Source organism: Sciurus carolinensis, chromosome 1, assembly GCF_902686445.1.
Source record: "Sciurus carolinensis chromosome 1, mSciCar1.2, whole genome shotgun sequence".
NCBI lineage: Eukaryota > Metazoa > Chordata > Mammalia > Rodentia > Sciuridae > Sciurus > Sciurus carolinensis.
The window spans coordinates 124158780-124180735 of NC_062213.1; the positions used below are offsets into that span (position 1 = coordinate 124158780).

At 38.1% G+C, this 21956-nt stretch overlaps 1 protein-coding gene across 7 annotated transcripts in view; it reads left to right on the forward strand.

Moving 5' to 3' along the window:
- The window catches only part of Plppr5 (phospholipid phosphatase related 5), a 302829-nt gene that overhangs the window by 174611 nt on the left and 106262 nt on the right, over positions 1–21956 (forward strand). For 3 of the 7 annotated variants that reach the window (XM_047529588.1, XM_047529579.1, XM_047529605.1), the window contains one exon: positions 20127–20315. The exons of 2 other annotated variants lie outside the window; for them this stretch is intronic. In XM_047529588.1, coding sequence (XP_047385544.1) covers positions 20127–20315 — 189 coding nt within the window. Of the gene's footprint in view, positions 1–17624; positions 17651–19869; positions 20316–21956 lie in introns of those variants that run through there. 2 more of the 7 variants (XM_047529614.1, XM_047529598.1) reach the window with 2 other exon arrangements.

A 21956-nucleotide genomic window follows, 5' to 3' on the forward strand; every position in this document is an offset into this window, starting at 1 on the left:
ATGCCAGTAACACCAAAACAATTTTAAAGACTTGACTCTTCAGTGGTTATGTTATTTGCATTAGTGTTGTTAGTCTGCTGTTGTGCAATGTATAATAAAGCAGATGTGTAATTATGTTGGTGTCCTTGTAGAACAGAATTCTCAGCAACTGCGAAAGGAGGTATAGATATAAGACCAAAGAAACCCGGTGTTCCTGACTTTGATTTAGAATGTTACTGTGAACTCACAGCACATTTTCTCTAAAAAAATATATAATAATAATAATCTAGTTCTTCCCTCTGAAAAGCCCTACAAATGATAACCAACTGGTAGCAACTGGCAACCTTTATTGGCCACATTTGGTCTCTAAATACCATTTCCTCCTAAAATGCACCAAAGTACCTTGGAAAATTAGTGGGTTCTAGGGAAAAAACATGAAAAGGTTGGCTGAAGGGCATTTTTGCTAAAAGTAAAGAAGCTAGCTGTGGTAGTGATGTGAAAAAAAGATCCGGGAACCAATGTGAAAAACCTCCTTCTAGACCAAAGCAGGGTAATTGGAGTATCAAAAAGAAAAATACCTCAAATATCTTTAAATTTTAAACTTGCAAATATATATATTATTTATTAATAATAATTACTATATTGTGAATAATTATATAATAAACATGTTTTAAATATAATATTGTTATATTAGTGACATAATTCACATGTTACTATTATATGTTTAACATTTAATATTGTGATATGTATTAATATCTTAATGTTGGAGAATGTTAGATATTGGAAAACAAAGGGATCAAATCAAGGAATTCCTGCTTTCCCCACATAAATTTTACTATTGAATAACCAAATAACTGATAAGGTAAGGTTTCTCTTTACAGAGTAATTATAGTTAATAAAAAAGGAATGAATTTCAAAATATAAACATTTTCAATCACTAAATGCATTAACATCTAGGCAATTATCACCAAGAGTTAATAATATTACTAATAGAGAAAAACAAGTCAAAATTTTTAAAAATGCTGTTAACAGAATATATGCCAGTTGTTATATATTTTCCAGCGAAAGTAAATGCCAATGTCTGTAAAGTATTATTGTCAGAAAAAACAAATCTAGACTTGACCTTTAGATGTCCAGAAATATAGGAGATGGGGGGATATGTTAGTTGTCTGCATAGGGTTGCAGTTACCAAAGTCTAGATTATGGGGACTCTACAATTCTACAAGAAATGACTCATTTCTTGAATAAGTGAGTCACTTGAACGATAGAGTGTTTGAAAATTTGAATGTTTGAAATGTTAAATAATAATGCAAGGTAAACATACAGAAGGGAACCTATAAATCAATGTAGAAATGCAATATAATAACCAATTGTACAGAAGAAGACACAAGGGTGATTGATAAATATGTGAAAAAGTGTTCACACTCTCTAGTAATTAGAGAAATACAAATTAAAACAACTCTATGATTTCATCTTACTCCAATTAGAATGGCTAGTATCAAGAACACAAACAATAATAGATGCTGGTGTAGATGTGGGGGAAAAGGCACACTTTTACATTGCTGGTGGAGTTGCAAATTGGTGCAAGCACTCTGGAAAGCACTTTGGAGATTCCTCAGAAAACTTGGAATGACCCACCTTTTGACCCAGTTATCCCACTCTTCCGTTTATACCCAAAGGACTTAAAATCAGCATTCTACAGTAAGGCAACCACATCAATCTTATAGCAATTCACAATAGCTAGATTGTGGAACCAACCTAGATGCCCTTGGGCAGATGAATGGATAAAGAAACTGTGGTATATATACACAATGGAATATTATTCAACCATAAAGAAGAATAATATTATGGCATTTGCAGGTAAATGGAAGGAGTTGGAGAATATCATGCTAAGCAAAATAAGTCAATTCCAAAAAACCAAAGGCCGAATGTTTTCCCTGATAAGTGGGTGAAGATGTACAATGGGGGTGGGGGAGTGGGGAGTGACAGAAGATTGGAAGAACTTTAGATTATGTAGAAGGAAATGAGAGGGAGGGGAGTATGAAAAATTGTGGAATGAGACAGACATCATTACCCTACTTACATGTATGATTACATGAATGGTATGCATCTACATCGTGTACAACCATAGAAACAAAATAACGTACCCCATTTGTGTACATTTTTTTAAATGTACACATTTAAAAAATAAATAAGTGAATAAATAATTTTAAAAAGTAGCTTCAAAAAATAACCAATTATAAAATTTGAAGATTTTTGGATATTTATTTGAACAAACTATTTAAAAGACAATGGAAATTTTTGATATTAAGATGAATGGCATTAAATAGTTAATATTAAGTGTAATTATTGTGTCATCTGTCTTTTTTTTTTTTTTTTTTTTTGGTCTTTTTTTTTTTTATTGTAAACAAATGGGATACATGTTGTTTCTCTGTCTGTACATGGCGTAAAGGCATACCATTTGTGTAATCATAAATTTACATAGGGTAATGTTGTTTGATTCATTCTGCCATTTTTTCCCTTCCCCCCCTCCCCTCCCACCCTTCCCCTCCATCTATACAGTCCTTCCTTCCTCCATTCCTGCCCCCCTCCCTAAACCCAACTCCAAACCCAACACTAACCCTTCCCACCCCCCATTATGTGTCATCATCCACTTATTAGCGATATCATTCTTCCTTTGGTTTTTTGAGATTGGCTTATCTCACTTAGCATGATATTCTCCAGTTTCATCCATTTGCCTGCAAATGCCATAATTTTATCGTTCTTTATGGCTGAGTAATATTCCATTGTATATATATACCACATTTTCTTTATCCATTCATCAATTGAAGGACATCTAGGTTGGCTCCACAATCTGGCTATTGTGAACTGAGCAGCTATGAACATTGATGTGGCTGTATCTCTGTAATATGCTGATTTTAAGTCCTTTGGGTATAGGCCAAGGAGTGGGATAGCTGGGTCAAATGGTGTTTCCATTCCAAGTTTTCTAAGGAATCTCCACACTGCTTTCCAGAGTGGCTGCACTAATTTGCAGCCCCACCAGCAATGTAAGAGTGTACCTTTCTCCCCACATCCTCGCCAACACCTGTTGTTGCTTGTATTCTTGATAATTGCCATTCTAATTGGGGTGAGATGGAATCTTAGGGTGGTTTTGATTTGCATTTCTCTTATTACTAGAGATGTTGAACATTTTTCCATATGTTTGTTGATTGCTTGTGTATCTTCTTCTGTGAAGTGTCTATTCATTTCCTTAGCCCATTTGTCAATTGGATTATTTACATTCTTGGTGTAGAGTTTTTTGCTACCCCAAGGAGGAGGAGGAGGAACAGGGCGGGTCACTTGGACTTGGAGTGACTGCCTAGGGCTACGGGTGGTTGGCGGGAGGAGGAGACCCGAAGTGATTTGTTTGGATTCCTAGTGACTGCGTGGGAAACCGGGCCACTGTCCGGAGGAGGAGGTGTGTGGCGGGTCTCTGTGTCTCGGAGCTATTGTACGGGGCTCCAGGTGGTGGCTCAGGGGAGGGGCTGCATAGCCAGGTGATTGGTGCAGAGCAGGGTCCCAGGAGCTAGGTGGCTTCTTGCTGGAAGAGTCATCTGTCTTTTAAAAAGCATTTATTTAGAAACAAGGTGAATTAATTATGAACAAAATGACCAGTTGAAAATTTGCTTCCAAAAAATCTGGGGCAAATGAAAGGGAAGAACAAAGATAAAATAAGGTTGGTGGTAAGGACATAGTAACCAAAGGAGAATAATAAGAATAGAAGGGTTTGCTTATCCTCTTTAATTATGCTTTTTAAATTTTCTACAATTAAAACAAACTCTGGTGGGTGGGTCCAGATATGTCCAAAAATATTATTTCTGTACTTTTCTGAATTTTAAAAGTGTTAAACAATAATGCAAAAAAGTTGGGTGATTAGGACAATACCTAGCATTTAAGAGACCTACAATGTATTAGCACTATTCTTTTTTTTATTACATCCTGAAAGTAGCATCTCTCTATAACTCAATTTATTCATACTTTTATAGTATGAAGTTCATTTTCAGTTGATATTAACTCTGATCCAGGGAAAATTGTTGAATTATCTTACTCCTTTTGAACCTCCATTTCTTTATTTTTTAATGGGAAAAAATGAAAATTGGTAATATAGTTTATTTTCTGTGCCTCAAGTTCACTGTAAAAAATCATTATTAAAATATAATGATTTTAAAACAAAAATTTTCATATATATATAATCATTTTAAACATAACCAATCTGGCCAGGGATTACTTTGCTTTTGCCTTTAGTTTGTAAAATCAAAAAACTTTTTACTCTATATTTGAAATGTTTTTACCTTTCTCAGTGAAGTAGAGAAAGGGGCGGGAGCATAACAGAATACTGATTTTCACGTATGAGTTCTAGTTCTAGCTTTTCACATGAAAAACCTCATGAGAGTTTCTCTTTGCCTTTCCCATGCCTTGCTGATTTGATGTGCTCTGTGACTCAATTCAGCCGCAGAACGTGGCACTGGATCAATCAGCCGTTTTGGCACAACTTGACTTGCTCTGATATAGAATTCTTTATACAGGAGCCATATTCATAAAATAGTTTAACTACTAAAAAAGAAAAATAAAAGTGTTTCTGTTCTTGCTATTTTTCCCAAAGCGAAGGGGAGAAAGGGTAGTGGGGGGCGGGGGTGGCGCTAAAGTGTCAAGAGAGCAGAGGACACGTGTTCTGGGGACGGGATCTTGAAGTCTGCCTCGCGACTTCAAGATTCAACTTTGCTCTGGGGATTTTAGGTTTCCAGGTTGAGAAACCTAGGTCAGTCATATAGATAAAATTTTAAAACTACTTTTCAGATAGGTTACTGTGTTTCATTTCAGCCCACTTCTCACTTGCTCAGCAATGGACAAGAAAGACTTGGATACCAGAGCTAAATTAGGGAGGAAACAGTGCTTGTTCCCAGAAGAGTCATCGCCCTTGTTGATAAGGTTGTGCCTTCGTGAATCCCTTTGTCTTGGCTCTTCCCTCTTATCTTTCTCTTGGTGGAGGACCTCACCGCCCTTTCTTCCCTACTTTCATCAGCTGTTGTGTCTACCTGCCCCCTCCAGTCTCAGACTTCAAAAAGGCTGGACCTAGTATCTTTCTCACCTTTAATCCTCTTCTGTCTCTCTCAAAACTGACCTCCATGAATACTTTCTTTCCTCTCTGGCCTCTTCATTCACTCTATGGGTACTTTTATAAATTCTTAATGAACAAATAGAGAGAAATCTTCCCTTTCTCAGAAAAATGAAACAGTTGGGCATGTGGCTCAGTGATCCAGAACCTGCCTGGTATACATGAGGTCCTGTGTTCATTCCCCAGCACTGCAAAGAAAAAAAGCAAGATCTTTACCTTACGTCCTCCAGATACAATTCTATTTCTCTTACATTATTGATTTTCAGACTTCTAGAACAAATAATCTGGAAACACTGCCCATTCCTCACTCGTTGCCTTCTGAAATCTAGCTTTCTATTTGAACATTCCATGTAAAACACAATTTTATAAATGACCAGGTACCTAATTACCATGCCAGTGACCCAGAGTCTATCCTGCTCTCTCATTTGATTGGAATATTTGGTCTGTGTCCCTTCTTGGTCTCCTTGGCACTGGAAAACCCTTGATTTCTGCAAACATGTTTAATGACTACTTTTCTGTTTCACTCACTGTTTTATTACCCTTTATCTTATACTTTCATTGTAAAACTTTCTATAATATTGGGCTCTAGTAGAATAATATATGACATCTCTTAATTCCTTTGATCATTTTGAACTAATTAACATAATCAGATATAGGAGATTAGAAGTGGGATAGTCACTGTTTCTATTGATCCATGACCAGAAAGGGATGCTAATGATCTCTGCCTCTTCACTTATGTCAGAATTTGATGTTGAAAAGATTTACTCAAGGAAAAATTTTTTTATCCAGAACAGCTGCCTCCACTATCAAAAGGAGAGGTGAATTGCAGATTTTTCAGTGTGTAAGTAGATAAGATCTTCCTGTGGAGAAATGTGAACCAGTGAATGTCAAAGCCACTACCACTCAGGTAAATCAGTGCTTTAACTCGGGCAGAAATGAGTAAGATCCATCGTGAGTGTTCCTCTGGTGGAAGACCCTCTGCAAGGAACTCTGAAGCGATATGTACATACACAATGTAGGGTATTTTTCCTCCTTATTGTTTTAATTGTCATCATTTTGTGAATAATTCCCAAACTTTAGGTTCAAATCATTTGCATGTCTAAACTCTATAATGTTAAAATTATCCACCTCCTCCTCCCCGACCCCCAGACTGCCTTCTGCTATGGTCAGCGACACCACCACTCTCTGGTAATCATTTTTGACATCGTCGGTTATTCATCACTCTTTTTTCCTATTGACTTTTCTCTTAAATTATCTTTCATGTTCATTCTTTCTGATTTGTACCTCTACCACTTTATTCTACATCTTATTTATCATGCATTTATTTAACAACTATCAAAGCACTATAGACCGTATACTGGGAAATTATTTAGGCAGTGGAAATAGAAAATAAGTCATCCCTTCATCAGGAATGGGGCTTAGAAGAGAGACTAAAGAGCTACCAAATAGTAACCCAAACTGATATCCTCTGAACAGAAATGACTGCAATGCCTCAAAGGCATTTGGTGCCAAATGAGCTGATAAGAGGAGCAGGAAGATGGGAGATGACTTCTGAGGGAAGTGACACTCAAGTAAAAATGCAGAGTATGAATAGGAATTAGTCAGACAGCGAGGGTCAGGAGGAGCATTCCACGTAATCTAGCACATGTGCAAATGCCTTATGATCGGAAGGAGCATGGTGAACACAGGCTGCAAGAAGCTAAGTGCAGTGTTGGGGGATATGGTAGAGTCAAGGCCCTGCAGAGGTAGGTAGGGACCATATAGGTAGGGTCTTTAACCTCATGTTAAGGAACAATGTCTTTGAGTTCAAAGAAAGCCATCGAAACGTTTAAACAATGGGGTGACATGATTTGATTAAATTTTGAAAAGATAATCTTGTAGCTTGGATCACTGTCTTTGTTTCCTAATTGATTATATATATATCTTTGTCCCTCTACCTTGCAAGTCATTATATAAAGCAATGTCAAATAATCCTTATGACATGTGGTTTGAACATTATTTCTTTTTTGATCAAATTGTTTAGATGACTTCTGACTGTTTCTAGGATAAAAGTCAATCTATTACATCTGTTTTGCTAAAGCTTACTACCAAATTGACCCATCTGCCTATCTTAAATAATTTCCCACTTCTCAGCACTGACTGGCTAAACTATCATCTACTAACCTTCCAAACACAACTGTCTCATTTCTGCTCTCCATTTCATTGTTTGAAACTCTAAGATTTGAAACTCCCACCAAGATCTTTCCTCTTACTACAATTTAAAGATAACTGAGGTTCCACGCAGACCCTACCACCTCTGTGAAATGTTCACTAACCACTCCAGACCACTATATGAGCAGACCTGCACTAAACTCCCAGAGAGGGGAGCATGGTGCAGGGGGAGGGGAGACAGTGGGATACAATTTAGGCACCATAATCTTGGCTTAGTATGTCAATTTAGACATAGACTAATGTCCTTTAAAGCAATACCATTTGTTTTATTTTGTTTATCTATTCTGAATGCTGTATTTTTCCTAAAGAAAATTTGGGAAAAGAGAGAAAAGTAGAGGGAGAATGAAAGAATTTGAGTCTAACCATAATAGAAGATTTTTGGTGTTCTTAAAACCTCTTTGGTAATAATTTTATTTGCTACATGATATACTTTTGAGTTGCTAATCTGTAATTAATTCAACCATACCTTGTTGCTGAACATTTAAAAATTTCCATTCCATTCTGGTATAAGTAATGTGATTAATCCATTATTTCTCTTCAAGTCTCAATTATCTTCTTAGGATAGGTTTAGAAATTTGTAGCCACTGCATCAAGTGGCCAATTATTATTACTTATCACCTAATAATTTTCCAACAAAGTTGTACTACAAAGAATGTAGGAAAATGTTTTTTTCATCACACTCTTAGTAGCATATGTTCTTCTCATTGCATATAGCTTTTGTAATTTAATATTTAAAGAAACAATATGGTGTTGTTTTGATTTGAATATGTAGAAATTAATGTGGTTTAACGTTTGTCTTTACATTATCTGAGTGAGTGTTGGGGAAATTGTTAACAGAAAGGGTACAGTGAACTCCAGTAACAAGAAGACATCTGGGTGTGAGACTGGATTCTTTCATGTATGCTACAAATACATGTGATGTGAACTGCATGTCAGGCACAATGCTCAGTATCAGAATGTCATAAAGCAGTGCTTCCGAAATTTTGCTGCAAGTTTGAGTTAAATGGAATTTTTTAAAAATTATAACTGTCTGGTTCTAAAAATTCTGATTTAATTGGTATTGGGTATGACCTGGGCAGCAAGAGGTTTAAACCTCCCCCCGGGTGATTCCAATATGCACCAAAGTTTGGGAACCCTGTCAGAGTTAAAAGGGATGGAATCTCAGAATTGTCAGGGATGCAGTGCCTTTGTGGGGTGTTTTAAGACCGTGGTAGACTTCGTTTCCAGTGGGTAATCTCTAACAGTGCCTTTGGATGGGTCTTCTTGGATGACTTCAAAAGGATAAGACTAAGATTTGGCAGAATGAGACCCCAATGACACAACAAAGAGCTAATTGCTATCTGAATCTTAGTTTTCACTTGAGAAACCTGGTAGCCACAGATTCTCAAACATGACATCCCTGGTATCACTTGCAAATCAGTTGGGAGGAGGGGACTTATACCTGAGAAAGTCATTGTTAAAACAGAATTCAAGTCTTTACCCAGCATGCCTGGGAAAAGATATTAGTGCAATGTTGTCAATGTATTTAATATTTTGATATATGTGAATTATGTTATTTCAAAATAGTGTATGTTTCCTTATTTTCCCTGTGAATTGCTTATTATAAAGTATCTCTCTCCTAGCAAATATATGTAAAGTATGTGCAAAGAATTTTATCCATCTCATTCGGATTTAGTTAAAAGAACATACAACATCTGCTAAAGATGAAGCCCATAGTCTTAGGAATTTTTCTTTCATTGCACTCTCAGTCTGAACATCATTAGTACAATTCAGATGGAAATTCTGTAGAGATGCAATATTGCTAGCAGATTGTACTTCCCTGGAAAATTTGACCCCCAAATTTGATTTATTTAACATATTTGCATTTTAATGGATTTTTCTGAAAGGGTAATCTCATCAAGATGGGCTGCTATGGTTTTACTGAGTAATTCACAATTTTCAACTCATTTATATGTTTATTAATGTGCAGTATGAATATTTACACAACGTGTAGACACATGGATTATGTTTACCTGAAATGCATGTTTAAACATTTGAAAGCTGAGCATTAGGTATTTTGGTTACCTTACAGATGTTAATCCTCTAGTTTAATACATTCCATTAAGTTAGGCTCCCAGTTTCACGGTTAATAACAGGTAATACTCGCATGGTACCCTACCACTTATAGGACTCTTTTCACATACAAATAAAAACATGCCCGAACTCTCAGAAAGACTCCATTTGACCATTTGAATCTTTTTTATTTATTTATTTATTTTTTTACAGACTGCATTTTGATTCATTGTACACAAATGGAGTACATCATTCCATTTCTATGATTGTGCACGATGTAGATTCATACCATTTGTGTATTCATACATGTACATAGAAACTACAGAACCACTTAAAGAGACAGTTCCTCCCCCCACCCCCCGAGGTTCTGTCACTAACCTTTAATGATGCAAGTTCCTAAGTCAATCTTTACTAACCTATCAGATTTAGGTTTGACAGGTGGGCATGGTCAATGGCTGTAGTCAGAGGGTGACCCATTTTTTGATATTACCAGATAAAATTCTGGCACTCCCTTCTCACTCTAGTCCCAGCCTCCACCTAAACTGTTTCTAGACTCAAATGGCACAAATCTGTTTCTTTGTTAGTTTTTCCCAATGTCTCAATGCTTATCCCCAATCCTCTAGTTCTCCACAGGAATTAGTATACTTTTTCCTATTCCCTAGTTCTATTCCTGCTGTTGGTTACCATGGGAAGGAAAGTTGGGAGGAGAGCCTTATCTACATTCTCTCCAAATGTTGAATGGAATCTCTATTTTGTGCATTGTTTCATTTTCTGAGATATCCACAGTATTCCTTAGGATACAGAAAATGTATGTATATTTTACCTGTCATACTTCATGCAGTCCAGATGGAGGGAAGAAGGCAAAACTTAAACATAGAAGAGGTGTAGGTAGTTTGGACGGCGTTGGCAAAGCCCTCTGATGGAACTGATTTCTGAGCATCCTTATCTCACTTGATATGGGACTCCATTACTTGTCAGTGATTGATTTGTCATGATTCCTGGAGCATAGCACAGGGCTTCCTTATCATGATGCACTAGATGGAGCAATTAAATTTCTGACCCAAAGATAAAGAAAATATGTGTGTGCTTATCCCAAATTCCTAATATTCATTCATTTTATACTTCTGGCTACACAAGTAAGACTGCCTTTCAGCCACCAGTATTTATAAGATCAAAATCATGTTGTTGAGGAGGGTTTTAGTGCAGTTGCACTGTCAAGTAAATCGTTAATGATATATGCCATTGACTCAGTTTTAACTCATGTTTTCTGACTTTTACAAGGTAATAAAATTAACTTCATTTCAAACTTTAAATAGTTCACCTGGAAATCTATCATATTGGGAGGTATTGACACTATTAAAAAACAAGTAAACAGTCAATTGTTCCCCAATGTTATAATTTATGAGATTATCAACTGGATATTCCAGCAATAAAGCAAACCATCAGTGACCTTTTGTGGGTTAATCCATTTGAAATTGTCAGCTGATGGATAAAAAAATTGCTTTTCATCTTCAGAAATGGCAATTTCCTATGGTTTGACATAATAAAAATATTCATATATTACATATTGAATTGTGCCCCAACTTCACGTGTCAAAGCCCTAATGCCTCATTTGATTGTATTTGGATATAGGGCCTTTAGAGAGACAATTAAGTTTAATTAGATAATAAGGACATGACTCTTGATCAAGTAGGATAAGAAGAGGAAGAGAAACTGGAGTTCCTTCTCTCTATGCAGTGCAGAGGAAAGACTATTTGAAGACACAACAAGAAGGCAGTCATCTACAAACCAGAAAGAGAGGCCTTAACAGGAACCAGCCCTGGTGGCTCTTGATCTTGGCTTCCAGGCTTCAATGCTATGAAAAAATAAATTTCTGTTGTTTAATTCATTCACACTGCAGTATTTTGTTAGGGCAGCCCAAGTGGATTGATATGGGTGTCTATCCCCAATCCTTCCCTAATTTCCTGGTTCAGTAACCAAGGCTGATTATCAAAAGTCTTGATAATAAGGAATATGGGGCAACTACCCTTGAAGCCCACGGCACATCTCTAAGTCTACTAAAAACCAAAGTGAAAACTGTCAGCCAGAACAGCTTCTATTTCTACCTCCAAAAGTGTTATTTATTCTTCTGTAGAATTAGAAACAGATTTTTACCATCAAAAATCTACAGAATCAAGCTCCAAGTTAACTGGAGACCTCTGGACTGTGTAATATAACAACACTTGAACGTCCTGTTCCTATCTTGAATTTTGCCATTTTTTCCCAAAATTCACTTTGTCACTGCCTGAAATGCCTTCATTAGTGATCTGTTTCTTGGAGGTTAGCAAGTCTTGAATGTGAAACTTCAAGTGTGCCTGTGATAGATCCCCTTGAGACATAAGTTACAGTGTATGTTTGTGTAGTTGCTCTTATATAGTTCTCTCAATCCAACCACATTATTATCAGGCCCACTAGGCAAACTGAACCTCCGCACACAAATTCTTGTTCTATAACTATTGTCTTCATATTAATTAGGTAAATATGTAAAGAAGCATATTTTATACTGGAAAAACAATCAGGCTGAGATTCAGAGAACCTGGATCAAGGACATGCCTAGAATCCTTTTCAACAAGATACCAGACAGACAGAGTTAAAGATAAGAGGTATAAATGATAAGAGATGTAGATAATCTCAGTCAAAAGAACTAAGCCAGTTGATTATGATGAAGCCATGACTTTGTCTCAGTGTGAAAAAAATAACAGGACCAAATGGATTGGAAATCAGAAAACTGAGGTTCTCTTTCTTGCTCTGAAGCTATGTGACCTCAGAGAGTTAATAATTTGGGGGGTTAGTTTAATATGAATGGCATTCAAATCAGAATAATCTCAAGAGATGAGATTCAAAGGGAAGATCACTTCTGGCTCTTCTTGAATATGAGAATGGATTCCGGAGAAACAGGTTTCATTCATGCTTTGTCTACTGTGTTCACCCTGTTTCCAGTAAGGCACTGTGCCATGAAGAGTGCAAAGACGGGCAAATCACAATTGTTTCAGGTGTGTGTTTCCATAAACATTTCAGGTGATTTTTCAGAACACTATTTTAGTGAGGGTGCAAAAAATCTGACTCTATTTCCCTGGTCCGTATTTCCATTGGACTTAGATGGGTTATTTAATTTCTTGGGCTTCTTTCCACAACCACCACCAATTTACAAGTTTAAAAAAAGGCAGTTTTGTGTCAATGAAAAAGAAAATACCTTCATTGCTGAATTGGAAGATACTACGTAGTGAAAATTTTTAACCTTAAAAATATGCATATTTATACACTGTAAACAATCCTTTTGAAAGAAAGGGAAAGTATTTTGAAATGTGCATATTGTTTTACTACTTTTCTGAGGATCTTTTTATTATTAAATCAGTATTACGATCATATTTTGTTACTATCCATGCCATTGTTAAAATCAGTGCTTCAATGTGGAATGACGTCTTCAATCTAATGAAACGGATGAGAATAAAATATTTGAGTTTGTTTTTTTATTCATGTGATTTGCTTTAATACTTCCTTTGATTCATATACATCTCCAATAAAATAGAAGTCCATGAAGAGCAAAATCTTAATTAACTTTCTAAAATAGGGTATCCTGGGGAACTATGGCTTTTATTAATAGAAATCATTCGCTTTTTTTGTCAGAACCTCTAAATTAGTAATCAAAGCTTGCTGAACTTACTGTATTTTTCTTTGATCTGACATAGGGTCATTATTTTGAAGCTCAGCTCTTATTGTTCATTACTGTAGGGGTACAAGGTAGAGTAGACTGATTTTTGTTAAGTGCTGATGGTAGGATAAACACCCGACATTTTGTGGGAATAAATGCCTGAAGTAGAGTTTGCAACAATGTATTTTTTTAATTGACTACTATATGCCAGAAACAGAGGGAAGTATTTTACTCATATTTATGATCCTTGTGACTACCTCCAGTTTACTGAAGAAATATGTCAGCATCAGTCTTTATTTGCTTCTCTTTCACAAAAAGATGTGCAAAATCCTACGACTAAAACAATTCTACTTGAGGCCTCCAGTGTATGTGGAGTATGGTTATGAATAAATTGGGCTTTTACTAATCAAGGTTATGAACTTTGACTTGCTCATTTGCTCTTGATCCCAGTCTTTAAAGATGTTAAATTGATAGTTGATTGTAGTCTGGCTTTGAACATAAGGAATCATTTTGAGTGTCTAGTTTCTGCCATGCTTTCATTTCAATCATTTATCTAGCACACTGAAGAGCTAGCAAATGAAGCTGATTAGCATTCACAATCTTTATCTTTGACAATGGACTTGGCAGCTGTCATCAACTTGATTTGTCCCACATGTTCCACATCACTGCTGTTTCTCAAAGTATTAGCAGGATTTGAGGTTTAGTTTTGGGGTGGTCCTCATTTAGCACAGCACAAATAATAACTTTCAGGTACCTTCCAGGGACATGAAGTTACAAAGACAATTCAGCAAGATTTTATGCAGGCACATTTCCAAATAGATCAATGAAAGTTTTGCTGATCTAGCAGTGGCAGAATTATACTGGGGAAGTGAAGAATAATAATAGCATGGATGATGATGGATTAATTGTTGTATATGGCTTAGGACTTGTATCTTAGTAAAGGGGCAACATTATCTAAATTTCAGGATACTGTAGAAACTGAGAAAATAAAATGACCTGGTCAAGGACAGGTAATCATGATTCTGCAGAAGAAGACAGAAAGACAGGTCTGTTAAGTTCCTAGTCCTTGGGTTAAAATGCCACCCTTCCCTGTCTCACTCCTGTGTCCATTTCCTTAATACTGCATGAAATTATTCTCAGGGAACCTGCACACTTAGAAATTTCACCTGGCATTATGAATCTGTGACTTGATATTTAACAAAACAGTGTATTTTATATGAGTAAAACATGGTGAACAATCCAATACCACAGCCCTGGAAACAGATCATGCAGCAATTAATCTGAGTTTTTTTGTTTTTTTTGTTTTTTTTTTTTTTTGAGTTAGAACTCAGTGATGGGGAGAAAACCCAAGAACCACTTGAATGAGGTGTTCTCTACAACCAATCATTTGTTTTCCAGTTTCGATTTCCCTAGTTCCTTAATGTTTATAAATAATTTTACAAATACAAGCATTTCAATGTATTCGTATAGTTAAAATTCATTAACCCAGGTAATATATGATGAAATTAAGACTCAGAAAAGCTATGTAATTGCTGGGGTTACACAGTGAATATGACTAGCCTGTTAATAAATTAAATTTTTTTACTTTAACATGGAGAGTTCAGGTTATGCTATCAGTTAAATAGTTCTACTCTTTTCTGGCCTTGATATTTTAAAGACTATTCTGGATTTTTACACTCAGTCCATAAATTTCACATGTGAGCTTTTAGTTAAAAATAAATGCATTCTACTGTCATGTATAACTAATTAGAACAATTTAAAAATTAAAAAAAAAGCTAATTTCACTAATATATGCTTTATTGTGATAACTATAGAAAGTGAAAATTTATAATTTTGGAAATGTAGAAGAATAGAACAAGCTATAGTAAGTCATGGAATGAGGCACTTTAAAGACATCTCAGTGGTCCCAGCTGAAGAAAAGTACTGCTTGTCTGGGTCAGAAGCATCTGGCCTTTGAGATAAACCTCCCTTTATAGCTGGAATGTCAGAGATGGACACTTAAATTACCATTCTAGCTGATTTTCTTTCTGTTTTCTTGTGAAAGGAGCTACCTCTTAAATAAAGTACTGGAAAGTAGCATTTTGTGAGGATGCAGTATTCTATGATGTCAATAATAAGAGTCAAATGTATAGTCCCAAATGTTCTCAGCTCTTTCTGTCTTTTAAGATGTCACATCTTTGAATTTATAAGAATAGTTTTAAACAGCTCTATGTCTTATTTCTCATTGAAACTTCAAAGTTGTTCCCTGAACCAGGTAGTAGATGAGTAAGTTCATGCATGCATTTATTCGTTCTCTAGATCCAGTTAACAATGAGCTGCTGGATACTGCCATTTGTAGTACACATTCAATATTTTTTTTAATAAATTGCCAGGTGCCCTTATTTATTTTGAAAGCAGTTGCCTAACCTATTTAAAAACAAAAACAAAAAACAAACAAACAAAAAAAAAACCTCTTTCCAAGTCTATTCTCATGAAATCTTGTACCAATATACATACTCATATTTAAGATTCCTCATTAGTGCAAAGTGCAAAACTTTTCACACTCTCCTATCTCTTTAAATATTTTTAGCTCAAGTTTAGCATTATGAACATAGGTCATGTTGTTTAAAGAAGAAATCTATTATTTTGGAGCAACATCTCTAATTTGTCTTATGTAAAGTCTTCTGAGACCTTCATATTCTACCACTGAAGTATGGAATATGTATTGAGGGTAATGTTTCTCTCTCTCGCTCTCTCTCTCTCTCTCTCTCTCTCTGTCACATTGAATGTAAATGTAAGGAAAATGACTGATTTACACATTAGTTACCTGAAATGTATGGAAATCAACATTTAACATTCTGTATTTTTTTTGCAAATGCTATGTCTTTGCCGAAAACATTCTGTCTACAAATCAATCAGGGTCAAATCCTTGGCCCTTGGCAGAAAATCTCAATCTGACTCTTTCAGTAATAAAAGATTTGTTGTATTTAGCCCAAGGGTAAAAATCTTGAGGAGTCAGGAACTGTCTCCTGAACTTCTAGCAGTGAATGAGGAGAACACATTCACATTTCTATAACCATCCACAAGTATTCAATGCTTGCCTACCCAAGGACTTGCACTCTTACTAACATAAGTCTACACCAACTTGACATTCGTACATTTGTCTTCTATCTGCAGAGGAGTAGTTATAAACCATATGGACAAGGACTGTATCTTTATGTTGTTCTTGACCCTTACTCATTCTTACTAGAACACATTGTATTGAGGTGGAAAGAAGGCAGTACTGGACTTGATAAATGGTTCCCCCAAGATTTGTTTCAGTATTTTGTTGTGGAGAAACACAGTAGAGATATGAGTGGTTGTTAAATCATATACATCTAAATATAAAATGAATTCTGGAAGTTGAAAAATGTAAGAGGTAAATATTCCACTTTTTTTTTCACTTCATTATCCACCTGGGTGGGAGCTGAGATGGGAAGAGTTCCAACAGTACAATGTTTTGTGAATAAAGGTTTATCGTTGTAATGCATTTGAAAACACAATGATGTCCTTAAGATTCAAATTAAATTAAGAATTAATTCTTTGTTCCAAAAGATTAAGTATCAACAGGATGTTTTTAATCTAGAAAAAGTCAGAAATTTAAATAAAAATTGAGGCAGGATTACAAAGGATTCTTTGCAGACTAAAATATGTTTTCTGGGAAAGAATTAGCTTAAAAAACTTAAAAGAAAATTAAGAAATACACTAAATAAGTGCCTTATTTTGATCAGTTAACTTGTATATTCTCATTTAATTGCCAAAATCAGTGCAGAGGTAAGAAAACTTAACTCATTTTACCTTGGAAGAAGCTCAAGCTTAGGGAGACAGTAAGCAATCCAAGGGCATATAACTCATGGTTTGCCATCCACCTCAAACCATTTGCTGAGTCTGCTCAAATATTCATGGAAGGTAAATTTAATGTTGATATCCTTATAATACATGTTAAGATTCAAGATTAACTTTGAATTTTAGCACTGGATGTGTAGACAACCATGAATCAGTCAACAATGCCCTATGACCATTTCAAATGACAAAATAATAGAGCTACTAGATTTTGAAGAACAAATCTTTTATGGTTTGGTCTGGAATATTTCTAAAGGTTCATATGTTGGAGACTTGGTCCCCAGTGCAGCATGTTCAGAGGCAGAGCCTTTGTGAAGATGACTGGATCATGGACTCATATCTCATTGATGGATTAATCCACTGAGGGACTCATAATTTTAGGGCATTATTGAAAGGTGGTAGAAAATGTAGGAGGTGGACATAGTTGGAGGAAGTAGCTCACTAAAGGTGTGTCTCAGAAGGGTATTTGTTGCCCCTAGTCCCCTCTGCATTCCCTCTTATATTCTTTCTCTCTCTCTCTCTCTCTCTCTCTCTCTCTCTCTCTCTCTCTCTCTCTCTCTCTCTCCCCCCCCTCCCTGGATCGCCACCACTATGAGGTGAACATGTCTCTGTTCCACCATGCCCTTCCACCATGATATTCTGCCTCATCATAGACCTGCAACAATGGAGCCAACTGACAACGTACTGAAACATTTGACACTGTGAGCCAAAATAAATCTTCATCCTCTAAGTTAATTTCCCCCAGATATTTAAGTTACAGTGTATTCAGTATGTGCAAGTATGAACTGAGCATCACTTAATACTTATATCAACTTCATACAGTGGTTACTAATCTCATCTCATTTTGCTAGTGATGAAACTAAAGCAGAGAACAGTTCAAAAGTAGAGAACAGTTCAGGTTCAGAGCTGGCAAGTGGCAGAGAGGGCATGTGAACTTTGGCAGTATCAGAGTGATGCTCTTAAATTGACCTTATAACTTCTGTGTTAATGTAACCATGCCAGTAGGCAGGCTGTTTATCCAGGGGCATAAATACTGTGATTTCCTAACCCTCAACAAATTTTATAAGTGAAAACATTTTCCTGTTGGTGTTAGGGTAGTAAACTCACTAATTTATTCAACAAATATTAACTGAATACCTTCCATATATCATATCCTGCTCATAAAAGAAAACAGAACAATGAACAAGATAAGGACTCCACTTCATTACATGTACAGTATGAAGCACTCAATACACATTAACAGTGCATTACAATATATTTTAATTTTTAAAATAATGCATGTTTTTATTAGGTGGAACAAATCAGTTGCCCTTAGTAATTAACATCATTCTTCCAAAAATTATTAAGTGGGAAAATCTGCACGATTCCCATTAGAACCAGAGAAGTGGTTTAAATACCCTTATAGTACATTGATTGCAGTACAATGATTTTCTGAATGAAACCTTAAACCATGCATTGTTATAATAGTTACATTTTCATAAAATGGAAAATCACTTTTGTCCATTTAGTAACTGTTTACTCCCACAGCCCCAAATCGCTTGTTACACACATCTCTCAGCGCACACTCTAAGAAATAAGATTCTGAATGGTTTTTGTAATAATGTGGAGGTATATATGATACCCATTCAACATTAAAGAAACCCACACTGTCATTACTATCCCATTCCCAAACTACCAATCATTTGAACTGCTTGTTTTTTAACCTAACAATGTTGAATTTTCTGATGATAAAGGCCCACCTTTAAAAATCAAGTTACACCCATTAAAATGAATCAAGTTAGGAACCTGCTGAGGTAATTCTACATTTTAATTAGAAGAGCAGAGCTCTAAGAATATTCTCCTCATCTTACTTTGTATACATACTTTCTTACCTGCAGTGTCAGGTTTCCAAAGGGCCCTTTGGGAGTCTGCTACCTAAGCTCGCACACAGGGACCTGCAGGGTATCACAGAATCCATTCCTTGCATAAACGAAGTTACACAGCACCTCCACCTCCACGCACACGCGTGGACACCCACATATGGGTGTATTTTGCGTATACTGTGAGCCCGTACTGGTCTCCCTCTCCTTTCACCTGAGCCTGGAGGAATTCCTGCAGATCCCTAACCTCAGGAATAGCGAGATGAGGCAAATAGGCTTTTTCCTTTTCTTGGTGACTGGTACCGCTGACTCGCAAGAATCTGCAAAGCCCCCTCTCACAAGCAGCTAATAAAAGGAGACCGAGAAGATGAGCAAGAGAATACACGGAAGAAGGAAGGAACCGGTGTACAAGAGATGATGCTTCAGGAGCTTCTAGCAAGGATTTCGGTGTTTTTACATACAAAGCTCTAGGAAACTGCAGGGGAGGCAAAGAAACCCCAAAGCTAAAATCCTCTGAGATCATTTTTCTAATTGCACCTAGAAACCATGGCTCCGCTGGGGTCCTGTGCAGGGTTAAGGAATCCAAGGGAGCGCAGCTAAACGCACAGGCTGAAACTCGCGGCGCCGCATCGGACACTTTGCGCTTTGGTGGGGTTTGCGCTCTGAAGACGTGTCCACGCACCATTTTTCCAGGCGTTGTGCGGGTTTCTTAAACAGCCCAGCTGGTGGCTCGAAAGGGAGTTTCTGGAAGCTCCGTCTCTATTGCCTCCCCACCCCTTTTTATTTTGGATTCCCCCCATCCAGGAGCTCTCCAGCTCCACAGCGTCCGCCCTCCAAGGGGTACAGGTGCCGCCGTCCCGCTTGCTGCCGCCCGGTCCGCCGACGCGGCTTTCTCCCGGCTGGTCCGAGGGCTTGACCCAGAGCCGCGGTCTCGCGAATGGTCTCCTGCCAGGGTGCAGTGGCCGCAGCCCGTCGCCGGGGACTCCCCGCCCTTCCGCGCGACCCCGCGCCGGGGCGGGCGGCGCTAGCAGCGGGCAGGGGCGGGCAGGGGAGCGGGGACTCGTCCGGGGGTAGCCGCCTCCTCTGCAGCCTGCCCGCGCCTCGAAACCCGGACTGCCTCCGCCTCTTCCTCCAGCGGCTCCATCCCTCCTCCCGCTCCGCGTCCTCCTGCCTCCCCCGCCGCCGCGCCCCCGGTGGCTGACTCGGCGGACCCGGGAGGGGGCCTGCCGCGTCGGCCGCCCGCTCGGCTTGGCTCGGCCCGGAGGCGTGCATGCCCCTGCTGCCCGCGGCGCTCACCAGCAGCATGCTCTATTTCCAGATGGTGATCATGGCAGGGACGGTGATGCTGGCGTACTACTTCGAATACACCGACACGTTCACCGTGAACGTGCAGGGCTTCTTCTGCCACGACAGTGCCTACCGCAAGCCCTACCCGGGCCCGGAGGACAGCAGCGCCGTGCCCCCTGTGCTCCTCTACTCTCTGGCCGCCGGGGTCCCCGTGCTCGTGGTAAGCCCGGGGGTGCTCGCCCTCGCCGCCGACTCCCTTATTTCGCCCTCGCCTTCGGGGTTGTGGCCCCGCCAAGGGTCGGGGCGCGGCAACCTTTGCTTTCTAAGTTCCTGCAAGTTGTTGGCAGCCCCTTCCCCAGAGGACATTCTTCTCTGGGTGCGTGAGGGGTGGGTGCTAAGGAAGCCCCCTCTCTCCTCACACGCCACCCCCGCACCCCCTGCGGTGGCTGCAGTGTTGGGTGACGCGGAGACAACAGTAGGGAAGGGGGCTGTAGAGGTAATGGGTGGGTGTCAGGGATGGGGAAGGGGTTTGCTTTTTGGGGTGAATCTGGACTTGATGGTTTCTGTGGCCTTCCTTCACTGATCTCCTCTCTGCTCCTGGAAGATGAGCAGCAGGCGGGCCAGTGAGGACAGAGGAATTGCTGGGGTGTGAAAGGTACCCCTGCTCCCAAGTCCGGGCACACCGATATTTTACCACCTCCTTCCCTTTCACACGAAAGGGCCAAATGAACTAAGATGATCAGAGATCAGATATCTAAAAAACAATTTGGGAATTTGTCAATGAAGAGGACTGGGCAACAGGGCTTTGCTGAAAAGGAGCTGTGCCTAAATCACAAGAGCACTTCAGATTTATTTAAGGCTGCTCCTTCCCTGGGCGGCCTAAGTCCTTGTCTCTTTAAATCTAGATGAGATTGTGTTCTGGATTTAAGGACTGGGTGTGTATGTGGGTCTGAGAGATGAGGAGAGAGAGAGAGAGAGAGAGAAAGAGAGAGAGAGAGAGAAGAGAGAGAGAGAGAGAATATGAATATGACTATAAAGATACACTCACAGTATATATGAAATATACACATGTGTATATAATTATTGGAATAATAATTACATCTTAATTTACATATTTGAATGCAACAATGCAGAGTTATTTGTATGAGAATGGATGGTGTTTCTTTGGTAAGCCTGACACATTATGGTTTCTTTATACTGACAAAGTAGTAGAGATTCCCTTGCTGTGATGCAGCCTCCCTCTCCATCCCCCACCCATCCCCCTCTTCAGATAAAGAATGAAGAGGAAATTGGAAAATGAAGAGGACAGGGAAAGTGAGGTTTTATTTTCAATAGTCTTATGTATGAATTACAATTATGAATGTTAAGAACATCTGCTGTATCCATTTGGCATTGATATTCATCTTGGATTTTAAAGAACATGATTTTGTGCTTTACAAAATAATGAAATGTTCGTGACACACAAAATAGAATTCTGTGAACAAACCTAGCAACTTCTTGATAACTTCAAAGTAACTTTATCACATACTGTGATAGTTGACTCCAAATTCAGCTCTAGCATTGTGGTTTTTAATGTGTTATACCTTGCCCCAGAAAATGTTTTGCCTTGTTTTTTGACATTATAATTTGCTAAAATATATCAGAAGTTCCAATCCAACTTCATATGTGTGTTCTTTCTCCTTCATTTCAAAAACTGGCAAACTGGTCTGTTTCTTGGGGCCTTTTGAATCTCAGTTTCCAGGCACCTGTTTTCCAGGGGATTAGCTCAGGAATTTTCCAAGGATTTAAAACAACAACAACAACAACAACAACAACAACAAAAACCAGTTACTTTCAGGTCATTGATTTGGTTACAACCATA